General features: G+C 37.5%; 1 protein-coding gene across 3 annotated transcripts in view; it reads right to left on the bottom strand.

Moving 5' to 3' along the window:
• ACSS3 (acyl-CoA synthetase short chain family member 3) overlaps nucleotides 1–22,360 on the bottom strand; it is a 187,949-nt gene that overhangs the window by 68,845 nt on the left and 96,744 nt on the right. For all 3 annotated transcript variants that reach the window (XM_055586864.1, XM_055586871.1, XM_055586868.1), the window contains exons 8-9: nucleotides 13,345–13,496; nucleotides 1,004–1,107 (exon numbers count right to left, since the gene is read on the bottom strand). In XM_055586864.1, coding sequence (XP_055442839.1) covers nucleotides 1,004–1,107; nucleotides 13,345–13,496 — 256 coding nt within the window. The remainder of the gene's footprint in view (nucleotides 1–1,003; nucleotides 1,108–13,344; nucleotides 13,497–22,360) is intronic.

Here is a 22,360-nt window from a genome sequence, read left to right on the forward strand (position 1 = left end):
TCTCTCAATCTTCTAGACTGAGTCATTTTAAAATGAGACCTAACTTTTACTAAGAAATTTTATTATTTTAATTAAAATTTGATGCCCTGCCTAAAATGTTCAAAAGATGTAAATTCTGAAAACACTCATATACAACTGTTGATCTAATTAGCTGAACTAAGTAGGACTGAACTGAAATATATCCATATGAAGGCTACAAGGCTCTCATAACTCATAGCTATTTTCAGTGAGCCAAATGGCAAAGCCAGCAAAATCACTACCTTCAGTGACAGGGAAAAGAAATTCCAGATGAACTACTTACTTGCACATATGTACATAATCATCCCTCAAAAGAAGTTACCAAAGTTTTATTCTATCCACTTAATATGACAAGTTGTTTCCCAAGGATCACTCAGTGGGAGGAAAATAGAGAATAAATAAGTAAATAAATAAATTATACATATAATGATAAGTGTGTTGGAGAAAAATACATTTGTCTGTCGAGTGCTAAGCAGAAGAGATTTGATCCTAAGAAAGGACTAGAGAAGCACAGGAAATTCTATAAAAGAAACAGAGCTTTTAAAAAGTACTCTTGGAGGAGTTATAGGAAAGCTAGGTTACAGGAAAGCAGAGAGAACAGAGATGAGTGATGACGATAATTTCAGTAAGGGTAGATGACAGCGTGGCTGCCGCAGCTCAAAGGCAATCAGAGCGCTGAAGGTGGGATGAATTCAAAGGAAAACCTGAGATTTAGTGACTCACCAGATATATGAAACAAGGAGGATGAGAAAGCAAACGAGGTCTCAGGGCTTTATATGCAAGGTCAAGAGAACGATAGTATCAATGTAATTTAAGAAGATTTTTTAACAAAAGGATAATCAAATAATTGCTTACTTCTACTGAAGCCAGAACCGCCTGATTGCTGAGTTTGTGCCTGATGGTCACAATTCAGAATTTCCTCCCATCCCTGCAGTGTTTCTCAGCATTTCTGCAATATTTATGGACATGTTTGGAAAATTCTCACCAGTTTGCCACCAGTGGTCTAGCACAGGTACTCTGAAGACCTTTTTGGACCATTCCAGCGTCTCCACATCACATCGTTCTCCAGCCACAAACAGTGTTTTGAACCTGAGTGTTAAAGGGAGAGTGAATTGAAATTAATCCTTGAAACTAAACTGAAATAATTTCAGTTTTTGCCTTCTTTTAAACACTGTAGAATCTAATCACATTAATTCTCAGAGGAAAACACTGTAGAATGGTTGTAGAAAGCAGGAATCATTTGTTTGGACCCAGCATGCTATGCAGCGCTAATTCACTTCAGTCGTGTCTGCCTCTTTGCAACTCTATGGACAGTAGCCCACCAGGTTCCTCTGTCCACGGGATTCTCCAGGCAAGAATACTGGAGTGAGTTGCCATGCACTCCTTCCAGGGGATCTTTACGACCCAGGGCTTGAACCCATGTCTCTTAAGACTCCTGCATTGGCAGGTGGGCTCTTTATCACTAGCGCCACCCAGGAAGGCCCCAGTATAACTAAATACGTATCACAGCACTGGAGAGAAACGTTTCAGAAGCAGAATTCGCAGCTATAGCTTTCCAGTTTTGAGAAAAGCAACTGAGTTGATCTTTGTAATATATCTGTCATATTCATCTAATAATCAAAAAATGAAAAATCTTTTCCTCCTTGACATTACCTCTGCTAATTTTAGCTCCAAATTTGATTGCTGTATTCAAGTCCATGCACAAAAATATACTCTAGAGTATCAGCTAAGGCAACAAATGTGCTCATAGATGTGATGCACTTGCTCCTTCTCATGAGTTTCTTCAATAAACATTACTCTGATTTCAATACATATTTCTCCTATTTCAAGGACATATTGGAAAGGTAGGTGAAAGGTAGGTGATTTAAAAAGAAATGGCATTGTGGCCTTCCAGGATGAAAAGGCTCTTATCAAAAGGAATAAATGATTACTAAGAGATGAACAATCCTTTGCAGGGAACACTATGCCACAGTGTATAAAGGACGAAATAGAAAAAAACAGAATTGGCTTGACACCATTGGTGGTTCATTGAGAGAAAAACTATTTTTTTTCTTCCATTCTCAATGCCCCAATGGCCTGTCAAAACAAAGAAGGTGTGTATGAAAACCTAATTCACTATCATTAAAATGAAAACATAAATAAATACAAATCAAATGTAAAAATCTGCCTACCCATCCTGTACAATGTAGTATAGCCACAGAAGATTTATCATTCCCTTAACTTATTTCATAAATATCTCATGAAGATTCAAATATCCCCACACTATGCTCCACAACCATGGAGCCTCTATGCTGCCTCTGTTACAAACATATATCTCATCCTATAATTACTTGCTTCTTGCTTATTTCTCACAGCTCCTTAGGATCATTCATCTTTATGACATCAATACCAATCAAAATATCTGAGAATTTTAGATACTTAAACTTTATGCAAACTACATATATATTTTCAATTCAAGCAAATATATTACCTAAAATTACCTAAAATTTAGGTAATCAAATATGTATTCACTTACAACTTGCTTGAAATAAAAATCTGGATTATCAATTATGACCTCATCAGACAGACATGATATAGCAGGATGAAATACATAGTAACACATTAAGCAATTAAAGTAGGCTAAAATATAACAAAGACTAAAGTTTTAAAGTTTAAAATAAGGTTGATATATCTATGATTTTAGATACTATATAAAAATAAGACAAAATAAGGATATAAATGCCACATTGTTGATAATCTTATGACTGAAAAACATGAACATATTTTAATTGTATCTAATTCAAACTATCAAAACTATATTTTTAAACTTCTATGATTAAGTATACTATACGTTTCTAGGGTAAATGAGGAGCAAGTGAAGCCATCTGGAGAGCCAGTCCTGGGCCTTGTCACAAAGGAGCTTATAGAACTTTCTAAAGAATTTGGATTTCATCCTGAAGGTGGTGAGAGGTGTGATCACTCATCTAGAGCCAGACATCCTGGAATGTGAAGTCAAGTGGGCCTTAGAAAGCATCACTACAAACAAAGCTAGTGGAGGTGATGGAATTCCAGTTGAGCTCTTTCAAATCCTGAAAGATGATGCTGTGAAAGTGCTGCACTCAATATGCCAGCAAATTTGGAAAACTCAGCAGTGGCCACAGGACTGGAAAAGGTCGGTTTTCATTTCAATCCCAAAGAAAGGCAATGCCAAAGAATGCTCAAACTACCACATAATTGCACTCATCTCACACGCTAGTAAAGTAACGCTCAAAATTCTCCAAGCCAGGCTTCAGCAATACGTGAACCATGAACTTCCAGATGTTCAAGCTGGTTTTAGAAAAGGCAGAGGAACCAGAGATCAAATTGCCAACATCTGCTGGATCATGGAAAAAGCAAGAGAGTTCCAGAAAAACATCTATTTCTGCTTTCTTGACTATGCCAAAGCCTTTGACTGTGTGGATCACAATAAACTGTGGAAAATTCTTCAAGAGATGGGAATACCAGACCACCTGACCTGCCTCTTGAGAAACCTATATGCAGGTCAGGAAGCAACAGTTAGAAATGGACATGGAACAACAGACTGGTTCCAAATAGGAAAAGGAGTCCATCAAGGCTGTATATTGTCACCCTTCTTATTTAACTTAGATGCAGAGTACATCATGAGAAATGCTGGGCTGGAAGAAGCACAAGCTGGAATCAAGATTGCTGGGAGAAATATCAATAACCTCAGATATGCAGATGACACCACCATTATGGCAGAAAGTGAAGAAGAACTAAAAAGCCTCTTGATGAAAGTGAAAGTGGATAGTGAAAAAGTTGGCTTAAAGCTCAACATTCAGAAAACGAAGATCATGGCATCTGGTCCCATCACTTCCTGGGAAATAGATGGGGAAACAGTGGAAACAGTGTCAGACTTTATTTATTTATTTATTTTTTGGCTCCCAAATCACTGCAGATGGTGATTGCAGCCATGAAATTAAAAGACACTTACTCCTTGGAAGAAAAGTTATGACCAACCTAGATAGCATATTCAAAAGCAGAGACATTACTTTGCCAAAAAAATCTGTCTAGTCAAGGCTATGGTTTTTCCTGTGGTCATGTATGGATGTGAGAGTTGGACTGTGAAGAAAGTTGAGTGCCAAAGAATTGATGCTTTTGAACTGTGGTGTTGGAGAAAACTCTTGAGAATCCCTTGGACTGCAAGGAGACCCAACCAGTCCATCCTAAAGGAGACCAATCCTGGGTGTTCATTGGAAGGAATGATGCTAAAGCTGAAACTCCAATACTTTGGCCACCTCATGCAAAGAGTTGACTCATTGGAAAAGACCCTGATGCTGGGAGGGATTGGAGCAGGAGGAAAAGGGGACGACAGAGGATGAGATGGCTGGATGGCATCATCGAATCCATGGACATAAATTTGAGTGAACGCCGGGAGCTAGGGATGGACAGGGAGGCCTGGCGTGCTGCGATTCATGGGTTCGCAAAGAGTCGGACACGACTGAGTGACTGAACTGAAAGATTTTCAGCAGGAGAGTGGCACAGTAAGATTTTTGGTTTAGGAAGACACCACTGGCAGGAGTGGGGAGGATGGAAAGAAGGTCAGGGCAGGAGCCCAGGGCCCCGGGTTTGGGAGGCTATTACCATCACAGAGAAGTGGTGAGACCTGAACCCAGGCAGCCCCGGACGGAAAAGATGGAGGTGAGCGGATTATCTGAAAAGTCTGAGCAACAGGACTTATCACCACTGACAACTCCGGTTTCCTTGAAAAGCCTTTTATAAATATTTGTGTGTCGTTGGAAGAAGAAAAACCAATACGTAAACAAACACCAAGCCCAAACTTTAAAATACCTGATCCTAAATGAAGGCAAAATTCAAGAAAACAGGATTAGAAGGAAAACACAGGTATCCATGATGAATCGTAGAAGCAAAAAAGACTGAATGAAAAGGTCTACTATTCACTGTTTGGGGGCTGCCTCAAACCCTGGTAGCTCAGACGGTAAAGCGTCTGCCTACAATCCGGGAGACCTGGGTTCAATCCCTGGATTGGGAAGATCCCCTGAAGAAGGAAATGGTACCCACTCCAGTATTCTTGCCTGGAAAATCCCATGGACTGAGGAGCCTGGTAGGCTACAGTCCATGGGGTCACAAAGAGTTGGACACGACTGAGTGACTTCACTTTCCTTTCCTTTCAAACCATACTTATAAACAGACACCTTTAATGACTGGTCATGGATACTTGCTTCACAATTTAGATTAACTTTACAGAATCATTTTGCTGTTGTATAATATTACAGGAAATTTGAAGAACAGAAAGAACACATATAGGTATATGCACATACTAGGATTTCTGTTGTATTTTTGCCATATGACTATAGGAGGTTTCAAGCATGGTTTTCTTACTAACCAACAGAGGAGTTATTTTTTGTATTTCACTGAAAGTGTAATCATATTCTAGAGCAAATTGTACTTTCCACCTTCTTTCTTTGTAATAACACATGTAACAGAATTTATTAGTCTCAAATTTTTAAGAGCAGAAGTAAATATCCAACTGTCTGATGTCTGAAAAAAGAATAATATGCATTTAGATAATTTGTATTAAAATTTATAAAATGAATATGTTTGGCTGAGTCTAATACTATAGGCAAAGAACAACAAAAAGGAACTACTTTACGGACATCAGAGGCCACATTTCCATCATCTATCAAGCCATAGATTTCTTCAAAAAGCTCTACAACTCCAGATAATCATGTGTTTAGTTGATATATGAAACTTAAGAACTAGAATTTCAACAGTATTTAGTAATAAAAATGTAATGTAAAATATAGTCATTTAAAAATGTTATCACACAATACAAAATAATCTTTTGCTAATCAAGGGGCAACTAATACCTTAATATTACCATTTTTTTTAACTTTTAATTAATTTTTTGGCTTTTTTTCCCTAGCCAAGTAAACTTCAACTAACTTAATTAATTGACTATAATAATAAAAAAATCATGCATAGCATTGATTCCTTATTTCATTATAAATTTCAGCCTTATATATCTTTAAACTTATTATTTAATATTATGGTTTTATATTATAATTCTATTGTCTTTTTATCTTTTAATTATACATTAGTATCATCATGATGGCAATCTTCATAATGGTACTAATAAGCAAAATGGAAAGGCATGATATTCAATAAACAATAGTAAAAGTGGTGTTTGCCTTCTCTGCAAGTCAGAAAAAGCCCCTCCATTTTCATTAAAACCACCTTAGTATTTACCAGAAGCAGAGGTAAAATTTGGAGCTCACTGGTAATTTAGGGACTTCCTTGGTGGTTCAGATGGTAAAGAGTCTGCTTGCAATGCAGGAGACCTGGGTTCAATCCCTGGGTTGGAAGAATCCCCTGGAGAAGGGAACGGCAAGCTACTCCAGTATTTCTTGCCTAACATCAAATAGCATAGATGATCTCTTCTCCCTAAATACACTAGAAACTATCTATCTATATTTGTATTAAAATTTGTAAAACTGCCCCAAAGTTACTATTTTTATCAATTACCAACTTCAAATTATATAATGAGTATAAACACACTCTAAACAAAGATAAAATTCAAGAATAAGACATGACTGACAGAACAACTTAAAATCTTTTTAATAAATATTTAATCCAGTATTATTTAACTCCTAATTTCTCACAATAAACAAAACCATACTACCTAATTTTATATTTTTAAAACCAAATGATTACTTAGTATAAATCTATAATGGAAAGACAAATTAGAATTTAAAGATAAACTCAAGCCTAAGGGAAAGAGTTGTATTCTTATTTTTTAAAGGACATTTAGTTCTTTGGGTTTGCAAACAAGGAATACTAACATTTTGGACATGAGTTTGAGTGAACTCCGTGAGTTGGTGATGGACAGGGAGGCCTGGTGTGCTGCGATTCATGGGGTCACAAACAGTCGGACACGACTGAGCGACTGAACTGAACTGAACATTTTCCAACAGTGAAATTTCTCATTAATGACCTTGCCACTATTTTATTAATTTCACAGATGAATGCCCCATTTTAAAAATTCAAAAATATATTTTTTATTTAAAAATTCATAAAAGTGAAAATTACCATCTTTTCAAAGTTACTTGGACTCTCTCGAGAGAAAATTTACTCATATTCATTATATACATCCTGTCTCTGAACTGTACAATATGGTAGCTACTAACTATCTCTGGCTATTTAAAATGTAGTTAAAATCGAAAAAAATTAAAAATATCCATTTCTTCACAGTAGCAACCCTTTGTCAACAGTTCAGTAGTGACACGTTGCTAGTACTTACTGTGCTGTAGATAACAGTTTAAGTGGCTAGCACTGCCCTAGATTGTAGAGCAACTCAGTATATGAGAGATACTCTGACGACGGCAACACATGGAAAGATGGACCTACTTCCAAATGTGTGACACTAAAAGGATAAACAAAATGACAGTATACAGTATCTAGAGCAGAAAAAACGGAGAGAGAGATGAATGGGAATGAGACCTATACATCTTTCCTCATTTCTATATAAAATCAAGCACAATTCAATACTCAAATGAAGTTGAAAATTAAGCAATAAGGAAACAGTAAAATGGTATTGTTGTTAAATTAATTTTATTCCAAAATACATAGGAAGCTGCATAGTAATGGATAAAAAGCCAAAGCCAAATTATGGTGAAGAATTTTTGGTAATAAAGTATAAGCAGAAGAAAATGAAAATGAATATTTTCTTTCAAGGTCCATAAACTACCAAACAAGAGAAAACTACTCTTCACTTGTGCCAACATTAGGTTAAATAAAATATATCATTTCAGTAATGCCTCATTAACTTCACACAACAGAATATCATCCTTTTTTACATCAATGTCCCAGTGGTTATCTCCATCTTTTTCCTTCATTCTATTTTCTCCCCACTAGAAAATTCAAATAACCTTTTGAAAAACACTCTCCACCATTTTATTACTGTTATTTTGGTTTCTGTTCAAACAGAACTGATTCTTCCCTCCAAGTCTCTTAACTGTCCTTTCAGATTTTTTTATTTTGTCTCTCTGTTTTGCATTCTGAGTAATTTCCTCAGTAATATCCTATAATTTTAACACAGTCTTTCATTGTGTCCATAAAAGGTCAGTTTTCATTCCAATCCCAAAGAAAGGCAATGCCAAAGAATGCTCAAACTACCGCACAATTGTACTCATCTCACACGCCAGTAAAGTAACGCTCAAAATTCTCCAAGCCAGGCTTCAGCAATACGTGAACCGTGAACTTCCTGATGTTCAAGCTGGTTTTAGAAAAGGCAGAGGAACCAGAGATCAAATTGCCAACATCCGCTGGATCATGGAAAAAGCAAGAGAGTTCCAGAAAAACATCTATTTCTGCTTTCTTGACTATGCCAAAGCCTTTGACTGTGTGGATCACAATAAACTGTGGAAAATTCTGAAAGAGATGGGAATACCAGGCCACCTGATCTGCCTCTTGAGAAATTTGTATGCAGGTCAGGAAGCAACAGTTAGAACTGGACATCAAACAACAGACTGATTCCAAATAGGAAAAGGAGTACATCAAGGCTGTATATTATCACCCTGCTTATTTAACTTATATACAGAGTGCATCATGAGAAACACTGGACTGGAAGAAACACAAGCTGGAATAAAGATTGCCAGGAGAAATATCAATAACCTCAGATATACAGATGACACCACCCTTATGGCAGAAAGTGAAGAGGAACTAAAAAGCCTCTTGATGAAAGTGAAAGAGGAGAGTGAAAAAGTTGGCTTAAAGCTCAACATTCAGAAAACGAAGATCATGGCATCCGGTCCCATCACTTCATGGGAAATAGATGGGGAAACCGTGGAAACAGTGTCAGACTTTATTTTTCTGGGCTCCAAAATCCCTGCAGATGGTGACTGCAGCCATGAAATTAAAAGATGCTTACTCCTTGGAAGGAAAGTTATGACCAACCTAGATAGCATATTCAAAAGCAGAGACAATACTTTGCCAACAAAGGTCCGTCTAGTCAAGGCTATGGTTTTTCCAGTGGTCATGTATGGATGTGAGAGTTGGACTGTGAAGAAGGCTGAGTGCTGAAGAATTGATGCTTTTGAACTGTGGTGTTGGAGAAGACTCTTGAGAGTCCCTTGGACTGCAAGGAGATCCAACCAGTCCATTCTGAAGGAGATCAGCCCTGGGATTTCTTTGGAAGGAATGATGCTAAAGCTGAAACACCAGTACTTTGGCCACCTCATGAGAAGAGTTGACTCATTGGAAAAGACTCTGATGCTGGGAGGGATTGGGGGCAGGAGGAGAAGGGGACAACAGAGGATGAGATGGCTGGATGGCATCACTGACTCGATGGACGTGAGTCTAAGTGAACTCCGGGAGTTGGTGATGGACAGGGAGGCCTGGCGTGCTGCAATTCATGGGGTTGCAAAGAGTCGGACACGACTGAGCGACTGATCTGATCTGATCCACTGTACTTTTTTATTGTTTCATATCCAAGTTTAATAATTTTACATAACAGTTATTAGTTTATGACTGATAATCCTCAAAATACTTATTTCAAGTTTGATTTGATGATATTACAAAAATAAGGTCAATTGGAATGAATCTATGTTCTGTTGATTTAAATAGCATTAGAGTTCTTCATGCATTTAGAATTTTATTTCCCACAATCTTTTCAAAATAGAAGTTCTGTGTTGTCATTTGTATCTCTTTCTCTCTCTCTCTCTTTCCTATGCTCACCTTCTCTGTTCAATAGGTTTGTGACATCTAATGCCATAATGATGGTTAAGAATTATTAATCCACAGTGATACCTGGGATTTCACAGATCCTATTCCAGGATGACAGATGGGCAGTTTGGTTCAGTCTTTGATTGCTGGACTGTCCTTTGTCTGATTCAGACCCCTGGACCAACGTCTGCTATAAGTCACAGTCCCAGAAAACAACTGACAGTCATTATTATCAGCTGCCTTTTCTGAGTGGTGTGTTAACACCCCAGCCCATCCTCAATCACTGAGCAAACTCTGACTCCAGGGAGTACAAGGCATCACTGAGTCCCTATTACTCTGCCAACACCTGCCTGTACACCTAGCAAGCCTCTGGCTTCAGCCACCCTTGCCATTTTGCCACTCTAATCCATTTCTAGTCCACAGAAAAGTTTATTTTTCAGCTCAGCGCTGATGCTCTGCTTCTTCTTTTTCATAATAACTCTCATTGCTATGTTATTGGAAAAGAAAGGCTACATCAAAGTATGAGGTACTGCGCTATCTTGAATGGAAATCCCAGCAGAGATTATTTTTCTAACTTTACTAAAATTGAACTAGAAGATCATGGGGGAAAAAAAATCACTATGATGTATGAAAAAGAGCAGTGAATTAGAAAGCAGATGATAATAATAGCTAAGACAGTCTATGTCAGGAACAGTTCCAAGCGCTCTGCATGAATTATGTACCTTCTATTTTCATTATATTCTTGCACTAGTTCACACACACACAAAAAAGAACAGAGAGACTACATAACTTTCTGAAGGTCACACAGTCAGTAAATGGTAGATTTGAACCCAGGGAGTCTAACTCCATAGTCAGAATCCAAATTACCATACAGTACTGCCTAGCCCAGCTCTTGCCCTATAGTAGCTTTGTAATCCTGGGAATGTTATTTTACCTCTTTGTGGCAGTTTTCTCTACTGTGAAATGAAATGATTTCACTAGACAATGTCTTACCTATTTTTCCAAACTCTAGTTGTCTGATAAAATAACATAGTTCTGGTTAGTTACCTATTTCAGAATACCCTCTTAAATTTAGGGGAAATCTTTAAATTTATTTTAAAACAACCTTTGATGAGCTATGTAACATTTAAAAAGAAAATACCATCACAAAACATTCTATAAAAGGAGAGAGAAGCAAACTGCAAATCAATCACAAGGCTGCAATTATAATATCTAAGAAATGTCCATTCAGTAAGTCCTCATGAAATTGTCTTGAACATAAATATAAAATTAAAGGTATAGTTGTATGAGAAGACTTGGGTTCTGGTTTTCATTCTGTCTCTAATCCAAACTTAACTTTTTTTTGAACCTCGGTTGCCTACAGTAAGATAGTTGGATTTTGGAGGTCTCTTCTAACATTCTCTTAGTCCACAAGTCAGACTCTATCAAAGTAGGTCAGTGAAGGTACTATTTGTATAGATTATAAATACATGAAAAGGAAAAGCTGCTTTTATCCCATGAATGACAAAAATCCCTAGGTCATTAGTCTCCTAACTTACTTTTCATAGGAAGTGTTATGTTCATTGTATTTAGTTAGGAGTGTAGGCTCTAGTTAGATCACCTTAGTTTCTTCCTAAGAAGTCACTTAACTTCTGGCCCTAACCTCCCTTACCTGTAAGATGAGAATAATCACAATTCCTACTTATTGTGATAACCAGTGAGACAACCAACTATGACTGCTTATGCCTAGAACACAGTAGGTGACAGCAAGTGTCTGCACTTATTAATAGTAGTCATTTGAATAATTGAGGCTGTTTTAGAGTCTGCATTCCTAAATAGATCCTTAAAACACAGGTCCACATCATCATGAATAACGTAAATGCCTAAAGACAAAGGGGCACGATCAGGGGAGTTTATTGCAATTTCTCTTACATTAAAATCTCATGGACTAAAATCTCATACTCTATGTCTATACCTATTAGTTTGAAAGAGTTGGTATTTTGGTATTGAAATTCATTCAATACCAAATGAATACCTATTAAATCTGATATTTAATAGGTGTTCATTTATTGCTGATTTAATAGGTATTCATTTGGTATTATTTAACGCTTTATACTTCAGCAAATTAGAAATGGTTTCTGGCCTTTACAGTAAAGGATATCATCTGAAACCCATGTAACAAATGGGAAAAGATGATGTAGCAAACAACAGATTGTAGCTTGATCGTCACACACCTCCATGCCCTGTAATCAGAATGCATTTGTCAGAAAAGGAACACTGCAAGAATAAGGGCACTACTTCTTCAAAACCCCTGGACTTGTGTTAAGACATGGAGACTATACACAGCCTCAGATGTTTTTACCAAAACCTATGTTCTCTTCTTTCACTGAAATGGAGTAAACTAAATCACAATGTAGTAAATAAAGTGAATAGAAATATAAGAGTATTTCATGAACACATTGTATGCTCATTTTATGAACATTTTATGTAAATTCAGGTCCCTTTTTTTTTTTTTTCCAAAAAAGAAACAAATGAACCAAATCACTGACCCTGCCCAAATTGAAATCTTCTTGCTTACATCTGCAATTGCTGTACGGTATCTGTTTTAACCCCTTCTTTGGGTCATAGCAGCATAAAATTCATAACATCTGGAATTTAATTTAAAAATTTCAAACTGACTTAATTTAAAACCAATTTTGACTTGAAGAAACTACAAAATCCTTTTAGTTTATGATAGCAGTGACCTATTTCAGAAAGGTTCAATGAGAACTGATGCTGGAAACTGCCTTGAAGATACAAATTGCTATAATTATCTCTGAATGTACATATCATTACGCTAAAATGAATGGCAATAAACCAGCACAAAAGTATCTATTCTGAGCACATTATTACAAAACAACAGGAAAATAACTTCCTTCACTCTTTCAACATAGGTAATTTGGACTATAATTTGCACATTTTATCTTTATAAGTAAAATCAAGTATTTTCCCTCTATTTAGACTATTAGTCTATTTTCAAAAGGTAGGTATTATATATATACATATATATTTATATATATGTACATGTGCAGGCTAAGTCGCTTCAGTCTGTCCGACCTTTTGGACTGTAGCCTGCCAGGCTCCTCTATGCATGGGATTCTCTAGGCAAGAGTATTGGAGCGGGTTGCCAAGACCTCCTCCAAGGGATCTTCCTGACCCCGGGTTCAAACCCGCGTCTCTTATGTTTCCTGCATTGACAGGTGGGTTCTTTACTACCAGAGAGAGTGGGGCTTCCCAGGTGGCGTTAGTGGTAAAGAACTAGATTACAAACACACATACATGTACATATATGTATAAATCGCAATTAGCCTTCTGCTTTAAGGAAAATATAAGCAGAGTAGTTTTAAAAAGAGAACTAATTTGAGAAAATTTGAACAGAAATAAACAGGACATGGTATTAAAAAATATTCACAGTATAGCTAAATTTCCAACTCTTTCAAAAATACATTTAGAACAGCCATTCTTAACATTCAGAACCTCTGACTTTTTCCGTAACGGTACTGCCGTGCTAGAAACAATGTACAGTGTTCAGTTATTCACTGTGATTGCAGTTTTTAATGTAATTTGCCCTGTGCATCCCAAGTTCACCTTGTCAGCGAGTACTGCTTCCCCAAGGCTGCCCCAGGGTCCTGTTGACGGATCGCTCTAATTGCAGTCGGCGCGGTAAACAAGGCAGCCACTCCATGCTCCGCGAGCACACGGAAATAGGCGCCAGCATCTGGTGTCCCCACAGGCTTCCCCTACAACGAGATTCATTCAAAGCGTCACCGGATAAAATGTCTCCTATTTCATTGACTGTTCAATACTTACACATTTAACATAGCAATATTAATAAAGTGGGGTTCTCACCGTATCTTAGTTTTAATATGTTCCCATGTTCTGTCATAAATAAACACAATGGCCAGGCATCAGACAAGCGATTTGCTCCAATACTGTATCCTAAAAGCTTTTCAAATAGCAACTTCTCCTTTCTTAAGTTTTGAAACATAAAGGACTAGAAATTATATATATATAATTAAATCAATAAAACAGTCTTCTATTTTCCAAGCAATTAAATATATTGTTTTGTCTGGCAGACTAAATGAGAAATGTGGTTGCTATGAATTTCTAACATTACACATTTTTCATGATCTCCATTAAAAATGACAATAGCAAGTCTCAAAATATATGAGAAGATAGAAAAACCTGGAATCACAGTGATTTCTCAGCACTGACCTTTTCAATTAAATGTCTCACTTCAAGAAAACCAATTTCTAAGACTTAAAAAAAATCTAATAAGATATCTCAAAATGTAGGTTTTCCACAGCCTCAAAATAACATTATGCATGTTCAACAAATAATCCACTCACAAAAACTTAACAATCTTTGTGGACTATGCAATTCAAAAGGACACAAAACATTTTTAACTGAAAATGAGCATGGCATAAATAAATCAGTTAATTCTGTAAAAAATCAAAGTATCCCATAAAATCTATGTTGGTCCAACTACATTCCCTCATTCCTCAATCCATTCTCATCACTGGTACTTCCTTTGTTTCTGAAGTCAGGTCCTGGAATGTTTATATGTATATAATATATATTTCACAATCAAATCCTTTTGGAAGTGGTTGAGACAAATAGGTTTCCTATTTTGGACCATTTCTTGAAGACTGAAGAGCATATGAGCATCCTTTGGACCTTATATCCTGGAAAACACACTTGGGAAACACTGAGCTATGGTAAGCAAAGAAAAGAAGAGAAAAAGAAAGAAGGAGGGAGGGAGGGAGGAAGGAAAGAATTTGCTGCTGCTGCTAAGTCACCCCAGTCGTGTCCGACTCTGTGCGACCCCACAGATGGCAGCCCACCAGGCTCCCCCGTCCCTGCGATTCTCCAGGCAAGAACACTGGAGTGGGTTGCCATTTCCTTCTCCAATGCATGAAAGTGAAAAGTGAAAGGGAAGAATTTGCTAGAAGCCAACTTAGAGGTCTCCCCAAACAACTAATAAGAGTGGATGATGATATGACATTTATCATAAGTATGATATGATAGCCATTTAATAATTTTGATTCACTATCCACTTCTAATTGGATCTCTCCTAGGGTACTATTTAGTTTTCACATATTTTTAAAAGTTATTCTCAATATTATTTAATATAGTTATACTTTTCTTTTTTTAATTACCTCTTTATTTTATTGTTACTTCTCCTTTTGCTCTTTAAATACCAAAGATACTTCTTGCAATTAGAAATTCATTTTTATTATCACAACGACCCTGAAAACCTGATTTTAATTTATTTCACTACCATCATAGGATTTCATTACCATTGCAGGTCAACACATTGATGTAGTAGAAAAAGCTGCCAAATACATTCTGGCAACTCATGTATGTAATTTAACTTATACATTTTGAAGGCATGAGCATATCAGCACTAACTTTATTATTTCTAACCAAGGCAGGTAAAGATTTGACTTTTATTTCTTCAGTCTGTCTTAGGCACTGATCACCAGGGGAGGTAGACTGTAACCTTGGAAACTTCACCTCACCCCCATATAAATGATTTTTCATCTGACCTTACACAATTGACTTGCCCTGTCAATGCTGCCATTTTCTTGTCTGCCAAATAAGAATAAATCGCTTTTCCAATAAGTCTTTGATAAGCTAAAAGCACTGAGATAATATTTTAAAGTGGTTTGACCTCTACTGAAGAAGGTTATTTTATAGCCAATTTGAGTTGAATTCTACTACAGTGCCAGTCTCACGAGACAATGATAATACAGTCACTGAAGAGTGACATTAGTTACAAGGAAAATGCTACCCCACAGTGACGACCCACACACAGGACACTGTTTATTGTATTTTACAGCACCTTCAAATTAATTATATCTAAAGATAATGAAAAAATAGTTTATTCGAAATAATAGTTAAAACTGTATCATATTTTTATAGATAATAAATTCTGACCCTGCATCAAACAAAATTCCATTAATATTATATTTATTAAGCATACAAAATGATGATAACATGTCATTACAATTAGGATACTAATGGAAGTGATGAATAAAAGCTCACACTTTTTTGTAAGTTAGTTGAACTACGAAAGGTTCAGTTATCTTGCATTAGATGGTCTATTCCTCAGAAGAACATGAGGCAATGAGTGATATTTTTTTATTATGGAATTCAAGTTCGTTCAGCCACTCAGTTGTGTCCAACTCTTTGCAACCCCATGGACCGCAACACGCCAGGTTTCCCTGTTCATCACTCACTCCCAGAGCTTTCTCAAACTCATGTCCACTGAGTTGGTGATGCCATCCAACCATCTCATCCTCTGTCATTCCCTTCTCCTCCTGCCTTCAATCTTTCCCAGCATTAGGATCTTTTCAAATGAGTCAGTTCTTTGCATTAGGTGGCCAAAGTATTGGAGTTTCAGCTTCATCATCAGTCCTTCCAATGAATATTCAGGATTTCCTTTAGGATAGATTGGTTGGATCTCCTTGAAGTCCAAGGCACTCTCAAGAGTCTTCTCCAACACCACAGTTCAAAAGCATCAGTTCTTCAGCAATCAGCTTTCTTTATAGTCCAACTCTCACATCCACACACGACAACTGGAAAAACCATAGCTTTGACTAGACAGGCCTTTGTTGGCAAAGTAATGTCTTTGCTTTTTAGTATGCTGTATAGGTTGGTCATAAATTTTCTTTCAAGGAGCAAGCATCTTTTAACTTCATAGTTGCAGTCAACATCTGCAGTGATTTTGGAGCCCCTCCCCGCAAAAAGTCTCTTATTGTTTCCATTGTTTCCCCATCTATATGCCATGAAGAGATGGGACTGGATGCCATGATCTTAGTTTTCTGAGTGTTGAGTTTTAAGCCAGCTTCTTCGCTCTCCTCTTTCACTTTCATCAAGAGGCTCTTTAGTTCTTTTTCACTTTCTGCCATAAGGGTGATGTCGTCTGCATATCTGATGTTATTTCCATTTCTCCCAGCAATCTTGATTCCAGCTTGTGCTTCATCCAGCCCAGCATTTTGCATGATGTACTCTGCATATAAGCTAAATAAGCAGGGTGACAATATACAACCTTGACGTACTCCTTTCCAGATTTGAAACCATTCTGCTATTCCATGTACAGTTCTAACTGTTGCTTCTTGATCTGCATACAGATTTCTCAGCAGGCAGGCAAGGTTGTCTGGTATTCCCATCTCTTTAAGAATTTTGCATAGTTTGTTGTGATCCACACAGTCAAAGGCTTTGGCGTAGTCAATAAAGTAGATGTTTTTCTGGAACTCTCTTGCTTTTTCGATGATCCAACAGATGTTGGCAACTTGATCTCTGGTTCCTCTGCCTTTTCTAAATCCAGCTTGAACATCTGGAAGTTCTCAGTTCACATACTATTGAAGCCTGACTTGGAGAATTTTGAGCATTACTTTGCTAGCGTGTGAGATGAGTGCAGTTGTTTGGTAGTTTGAGCATTCTTTGTCATTGCCTTTCTTTGGGATTGGAATGGAATGAAAACTGACCTTTTCCAGTCCTGTGGCCACTGTTGAGTTTTCCAAATTTGCTGGCATATTGAATGCAGCACTTTCACAGCATCTTTCAGGATTTGAAATAGCTCAACTGGAATTCTATCACCTCCACTAGCTTTGTTCGTAGTGATGCTTCCTAAGGCCCGCTTGACTTCATACTCCAGGATGCCAGGGTCTAGATGAGTGATAACACCATCATGTTTATCTGGGTCATGAAGATCTTTTTTGTATAGTTCTTCTGTGTATTCTTGACACCTCTCCTTACTATCTTCTGCTTCTGTTAGGTCCATACCATTTCTGTCCTTTACTGTGCCCATCTTTGCATGAAATGGTGTCTTGGTGTCTCTCATTTTCTTGAAGAGATCTAGAGATCTCTTTCCCATTCTATTGTTTTCCTCTATTTCTTTGCATTGACCACTGAGGAAGGCTTTCTTATCTCTCCTTGCTCTTCTTTGGAACTCTGCATTCAAATGGGTATACCTTTCCTTTTCTTCTTTGCCTTTCAGTATCAATATCACTTCAGTCACTCAGTCGTGTCTGACTCTGCGACCCCATGGACTGCAGCATGCCAGGCTTCCCTGTCCATCACCAGCTCCCGCAGTTTACTCTAACTCATGTCCATTGAGTCGGTGATGCTATCTAACCCTCTCATCCTCTGTCGGCCCCTTCTCCTCCCACCTTCAATCTTTCCCAGCAACAGGGTCTTTTCAAATGCATCAGCTCTTCGCATCAGGTGGCCAATAATTGGAGTCTCAGCTTCAAAATCAGTCCTTCCAATGAACACCTAGGACCGATTTCCTTTAGGATGGACTGGTTGGATCTCCTTGCAGTCCAAGGGACTCTCAGGAGTCTTCTCCAATATCACAGTTCAAAAGCATCAATTCTTTGGCGCTCAGCTTTCTTCACAGTCCAACTCTCACATACATACATGACCACTGGAAAAGCCATAGCCTTGACTAGACGGACCTTTGTTGGCAAAGTAATATCTCTGCTTTTCAATATGCTGTCTAGGTGGGTCATAACTTATCTTCCAAGGAGTAAGCATCTTTTTATTTCATGGCTGCAGTCACCTTTGCCTTTAGCTTCTCTTTTTTTCTCAGCTATTTGTAAGGTTATACTCCTCAGATAATCATTTTGCCTTTTTGCATTTCTTTCTCTTGGGGATGGTCTTGATCCCTGCCTCCTGTACAATGTCATGAACCTCTGTCCATAGTTCTTTAGGCACTCTGTCTATCAGATCTAATCCCTTAAATCTATTTGTAAATTCCATTGTATAATTGTAAGGGATTTGATTTAGGTCATACCTGAATGGTCTAGTGGTTTTCCCTACTTTATTCAATTGAAGTCTGAATTTTGCAATAAGGAGTTCATGATCGTGAATTCCTTATTTCAGAATTACTTTAATATTTATGAATTTATTTACTTTCTTAAAACTTCTATTCAATCTCAAATCTTGATATAAATATGTTATATCAAAGAAATTATTGTTTCCCAAAACAGCCTGCTGATTAACATAAACATTAGGTTCTGAATGATATAACAGCTCAGCAAATACAAGACAGCACAAAATAAGATCTGTAATCAGAAACCATTGTTTCATACAATCATAATATATTAGACCATGCTAACATATTCATTAATTTAATAAATATTTATTGGTCATCTACTATGGGCTAGATACTCTTCAAAATCCTAGGAATAATTTTTTGAACAAGCCAGGAAAGGTCCTGCTCTAAAGGAACTTATACTCTAGTAATTAGGGGGTTAGGGAGGACATGGTGGCTCAGATGGTAAGGAATCCTCCTGCCATGCAGGACATATGGGTTTAATCCCTGGGTTGGGAAGATCCCCTGGAGAAGAGGATGGCTACCCACTTCAGTAGACAGAGGAGCCTGGACAGGCTGGCAGGCTTCAGTCCACGAGGTTGCAAAGAGTCAGACATGACTGAATGACTAACATCTTCACTTTCATGTAGTGATACTATTAAAAATTACATAGTTGGTGCTGTAAGATATTTTGTGTCTAATAAATGGAAAAGACCATCATAATAAATATAGGACCCATATGTCTTCAGCACTAGTAGCTTCAGAAAACTGAAGCAAAGCTAGTAAGCCTCCTTAACCACAAACTCTAATAATAATCAAACAGCTTATTGATTTGATGGAATACTCTCCACTCCTCCCCTCCTGCACATCGTTGGCTTATGTGCACATACAGACACACATGCACACATAAGTAATACAGCTCCTTTACAATGCTTTTAAAAATTAACCATTAATACACTAAACATGCTGAGTTGCTTGGAGACACTGACTCCAGAACTTGCATATTCAATAAGGGGCAATAGTCCCAAACCCATTCAATTTTAAAACAAGAAGAGTCAAAAAAAAAAAAAACAAGAAGAGTCTAAGATTATAGGAATTTTCAACAAACACACACATCCAAAGCAGTAATACAGCTAAAAGGTAGCAATAACTGAAAATCTCTTTAAAATTCAGTCAATGTCATTACCATTTGCTTTGATTTCCTTCCTCTGAAGTCTACAGTGTTTTGGTTGCTACCCAGAAAACAAAGGCAGGAAGCAATCGCTAAATGGCAAAGCAGAGATTATGAGCTTTCAGCTGTTACAAATCATGAATTTTTAACATCAGAGATTTATAAAATGTCAACTGCTTATATTTACATTATGGTTAACAACGGTACAAAGCATGGAGAATGTGACAGTTTTCTTAGACACCAAATATCATAAAATTAAGCTTCACTTACAAACCATCTAGGCCTTACTGCTTCAAGGTGTTAATATTAATGCATCACAAGCATAAGTTCAGAGTCAGAAAACAGGTAATATCTAGACTTCTCACACAGTTTCCAATAGCTTAATTTTTCAACACAGAAGACTGTGGAATACAACAACTTAAAACAAAGGTATACTTAAATATTAAATTTTTGAGCAAAAAAAATTAATTGAGTTAATTACTAATCCTATGATTTCATTTTATTCAAGGCTTGGAGGTCAAGATTATGTATGATTTCTTAGACTCTGAAATAACATTTTTGAGTCAACTACAGTTTTTGCCTCTTTTTGTAGCAGGATTTGAAATACATTTGGTCTCTTTTTGAACACTACTTCTGAGAATGTCATCGAAGGCATGTTTTTACTGCAGTTCGAAAGTGAAGACAGCAAAAACCCCTTATGGACTACTCCTGAATTTCATTTCAGGAGACAGGTGCAGCAGTGTCGGCTTATTTATTTTGGGAGAATGATGAAATTGGCAATAGCGTTTGTTGAGTTCCTATGACATGCCTGGTGCCTTTATCAAGGGATACGAGTCTGGGCATGCAACATCTAAACTGGAGACTTGTCAACACATAAGCAATTCTCCAGGGTATATTATTTAGTGAAAAAGCCAAACATAGAATAGTGTGCATACCATTTGCACAAGGCTGTTTGTAGACAAAAAGAAAAGACGCGGTTTATACATGAATGAACTACTGTAAACAAGAGATTGACTGCTTCCAAGTAAGAGAAATTGGATAGCTGAGCACAGAGAACAGGGAGATGCATGCTCTTTACCCTTTTGTGAGCTCTGAAATATGTGCCAAGTGACTATATGCTTTGTTTTTGTTTAGTTGCTGAGTCAAGTCCAATTTCTGTGACCCCATGGACTGTAGCCTACCATGCTCCTCCGTCCATGAGATTTTCCAAGCAGGAGTACTGGAGTGGGTTGCCATTTCCTTCTCCAGAGGATCTTCCTGACCCAGGGAGTAAATATACCTATAAAGACAATTTAATAACTAAAAAATTATATCGACTGACTCTATTTGCTAGAGATTTTTCACCAGTCCATGGGCCTCACCTGTGAGGATATGCTTTTATCTTGCTTTCCTTCATTGCATCCATGCTGCTGCTGCTGCTGCTTAGTCACTCCCGTCATGTCCGACTCTGTGCGACCCTAAGGACTGCAGCTTGCCAGGCTCCTCTGTCCATGGGATTCTCTAAGAGTGTTAGAGTGCGTTGCCATGCCCTCCTTCAGGGGATCTTCCCGACCAAGGGACTGAACCCGGGTCTCCTGCACTGCAGGAAGATTCTTTACCACTGAGCCATCAGGGAAGCCCCCATTATATCCATACCACCATCTAAATCAATTCTAAACCAGTGATTGCCATACCTAAATATAAATTAGAACTTCTCAGAATTCCTTTGAAAGGTACCAATGCCTGGTCCCCATTCCTTGACAGTCTGATCTAATCAGCCTTGATATGGGGTTGGATATTGTTATGTTTTATGTGTCCCCAAAGTAATTATTAATATAATCTACGGCCAGGATTGAGAAACCAATGCCTAGTCCTTAGACTAAGCATTACCTAAAGCTTCTCTGGTGGCCCCATGGTAAAGAATTTGCCTGGCAATACAGGAGTTGCAGGAGACCCAGGTTTGATCCCTGGGTCAGGAAGATCCCCTGGAGGAGGACATGGCAATCCACTCCAGTATTTTTGCCTGGAAAATCCCATGAAGAGAGGAGCCTGGCAGGGTACAGTCCATGGGGTTGCTGAAGAGTCAGACATGACTGAAACAATTGAACACATTACCTAAGGCTAGGCTATTTTTTCACTATCTACCTACCTGGTTATCCCAGTAGATGAGCCTAGAATTTAACACTAAATTTTGCTGCTTTTTTCCATATGTTATCAGTAAATGAGCCAATCTAAGTATTGATAAAAAGAATATATTGATATAAATGAAATCTGATAATAGGAGGCCATTTACTGAGAAAACAATTGAAGAGAAATGCCTTATTCCCCCAATTACTTATGCCTTGATCCCTAAATCAGATTCCAGACTGGAGATATCTATATCTATATATCATGATTTGTAGCACCCTGTGTAAAACTGCCTTATCCACAAAGATGAAACGATTAACCCCTGCTCAGCAGAGGTTAATGTGTTGTCCAGAGACCACTGAAAATTAAGTTTTAGTTTGGGGTTTTACTTTGGTTTTATTACTGCTTGAAAGCACTATACCTTTATCTTTAAATGAAGGGTTTCTGATCTGAATTTCAGAGGGGTTCATAAATATTCTGATTTTTTTTAATGTGTATATGCT

Source organism: Bubalus kerabau, chromosome 1, assembly GCF_029407905.1.
Source record: "Bubalus kerabau isolate K-KA32 ecotype Philippines breed swamp buffalo chromosome 1, PCC_UOA_SB_1v2, whole genome shotgun sequence".
Classification (NCBI taxonomy): domain Eukaryota; kingdom Metazoa; phylum Chordata; class Mammalia; order Artiodactyla; family Bovidae; genus Bubalus; species Bubalus kerabau.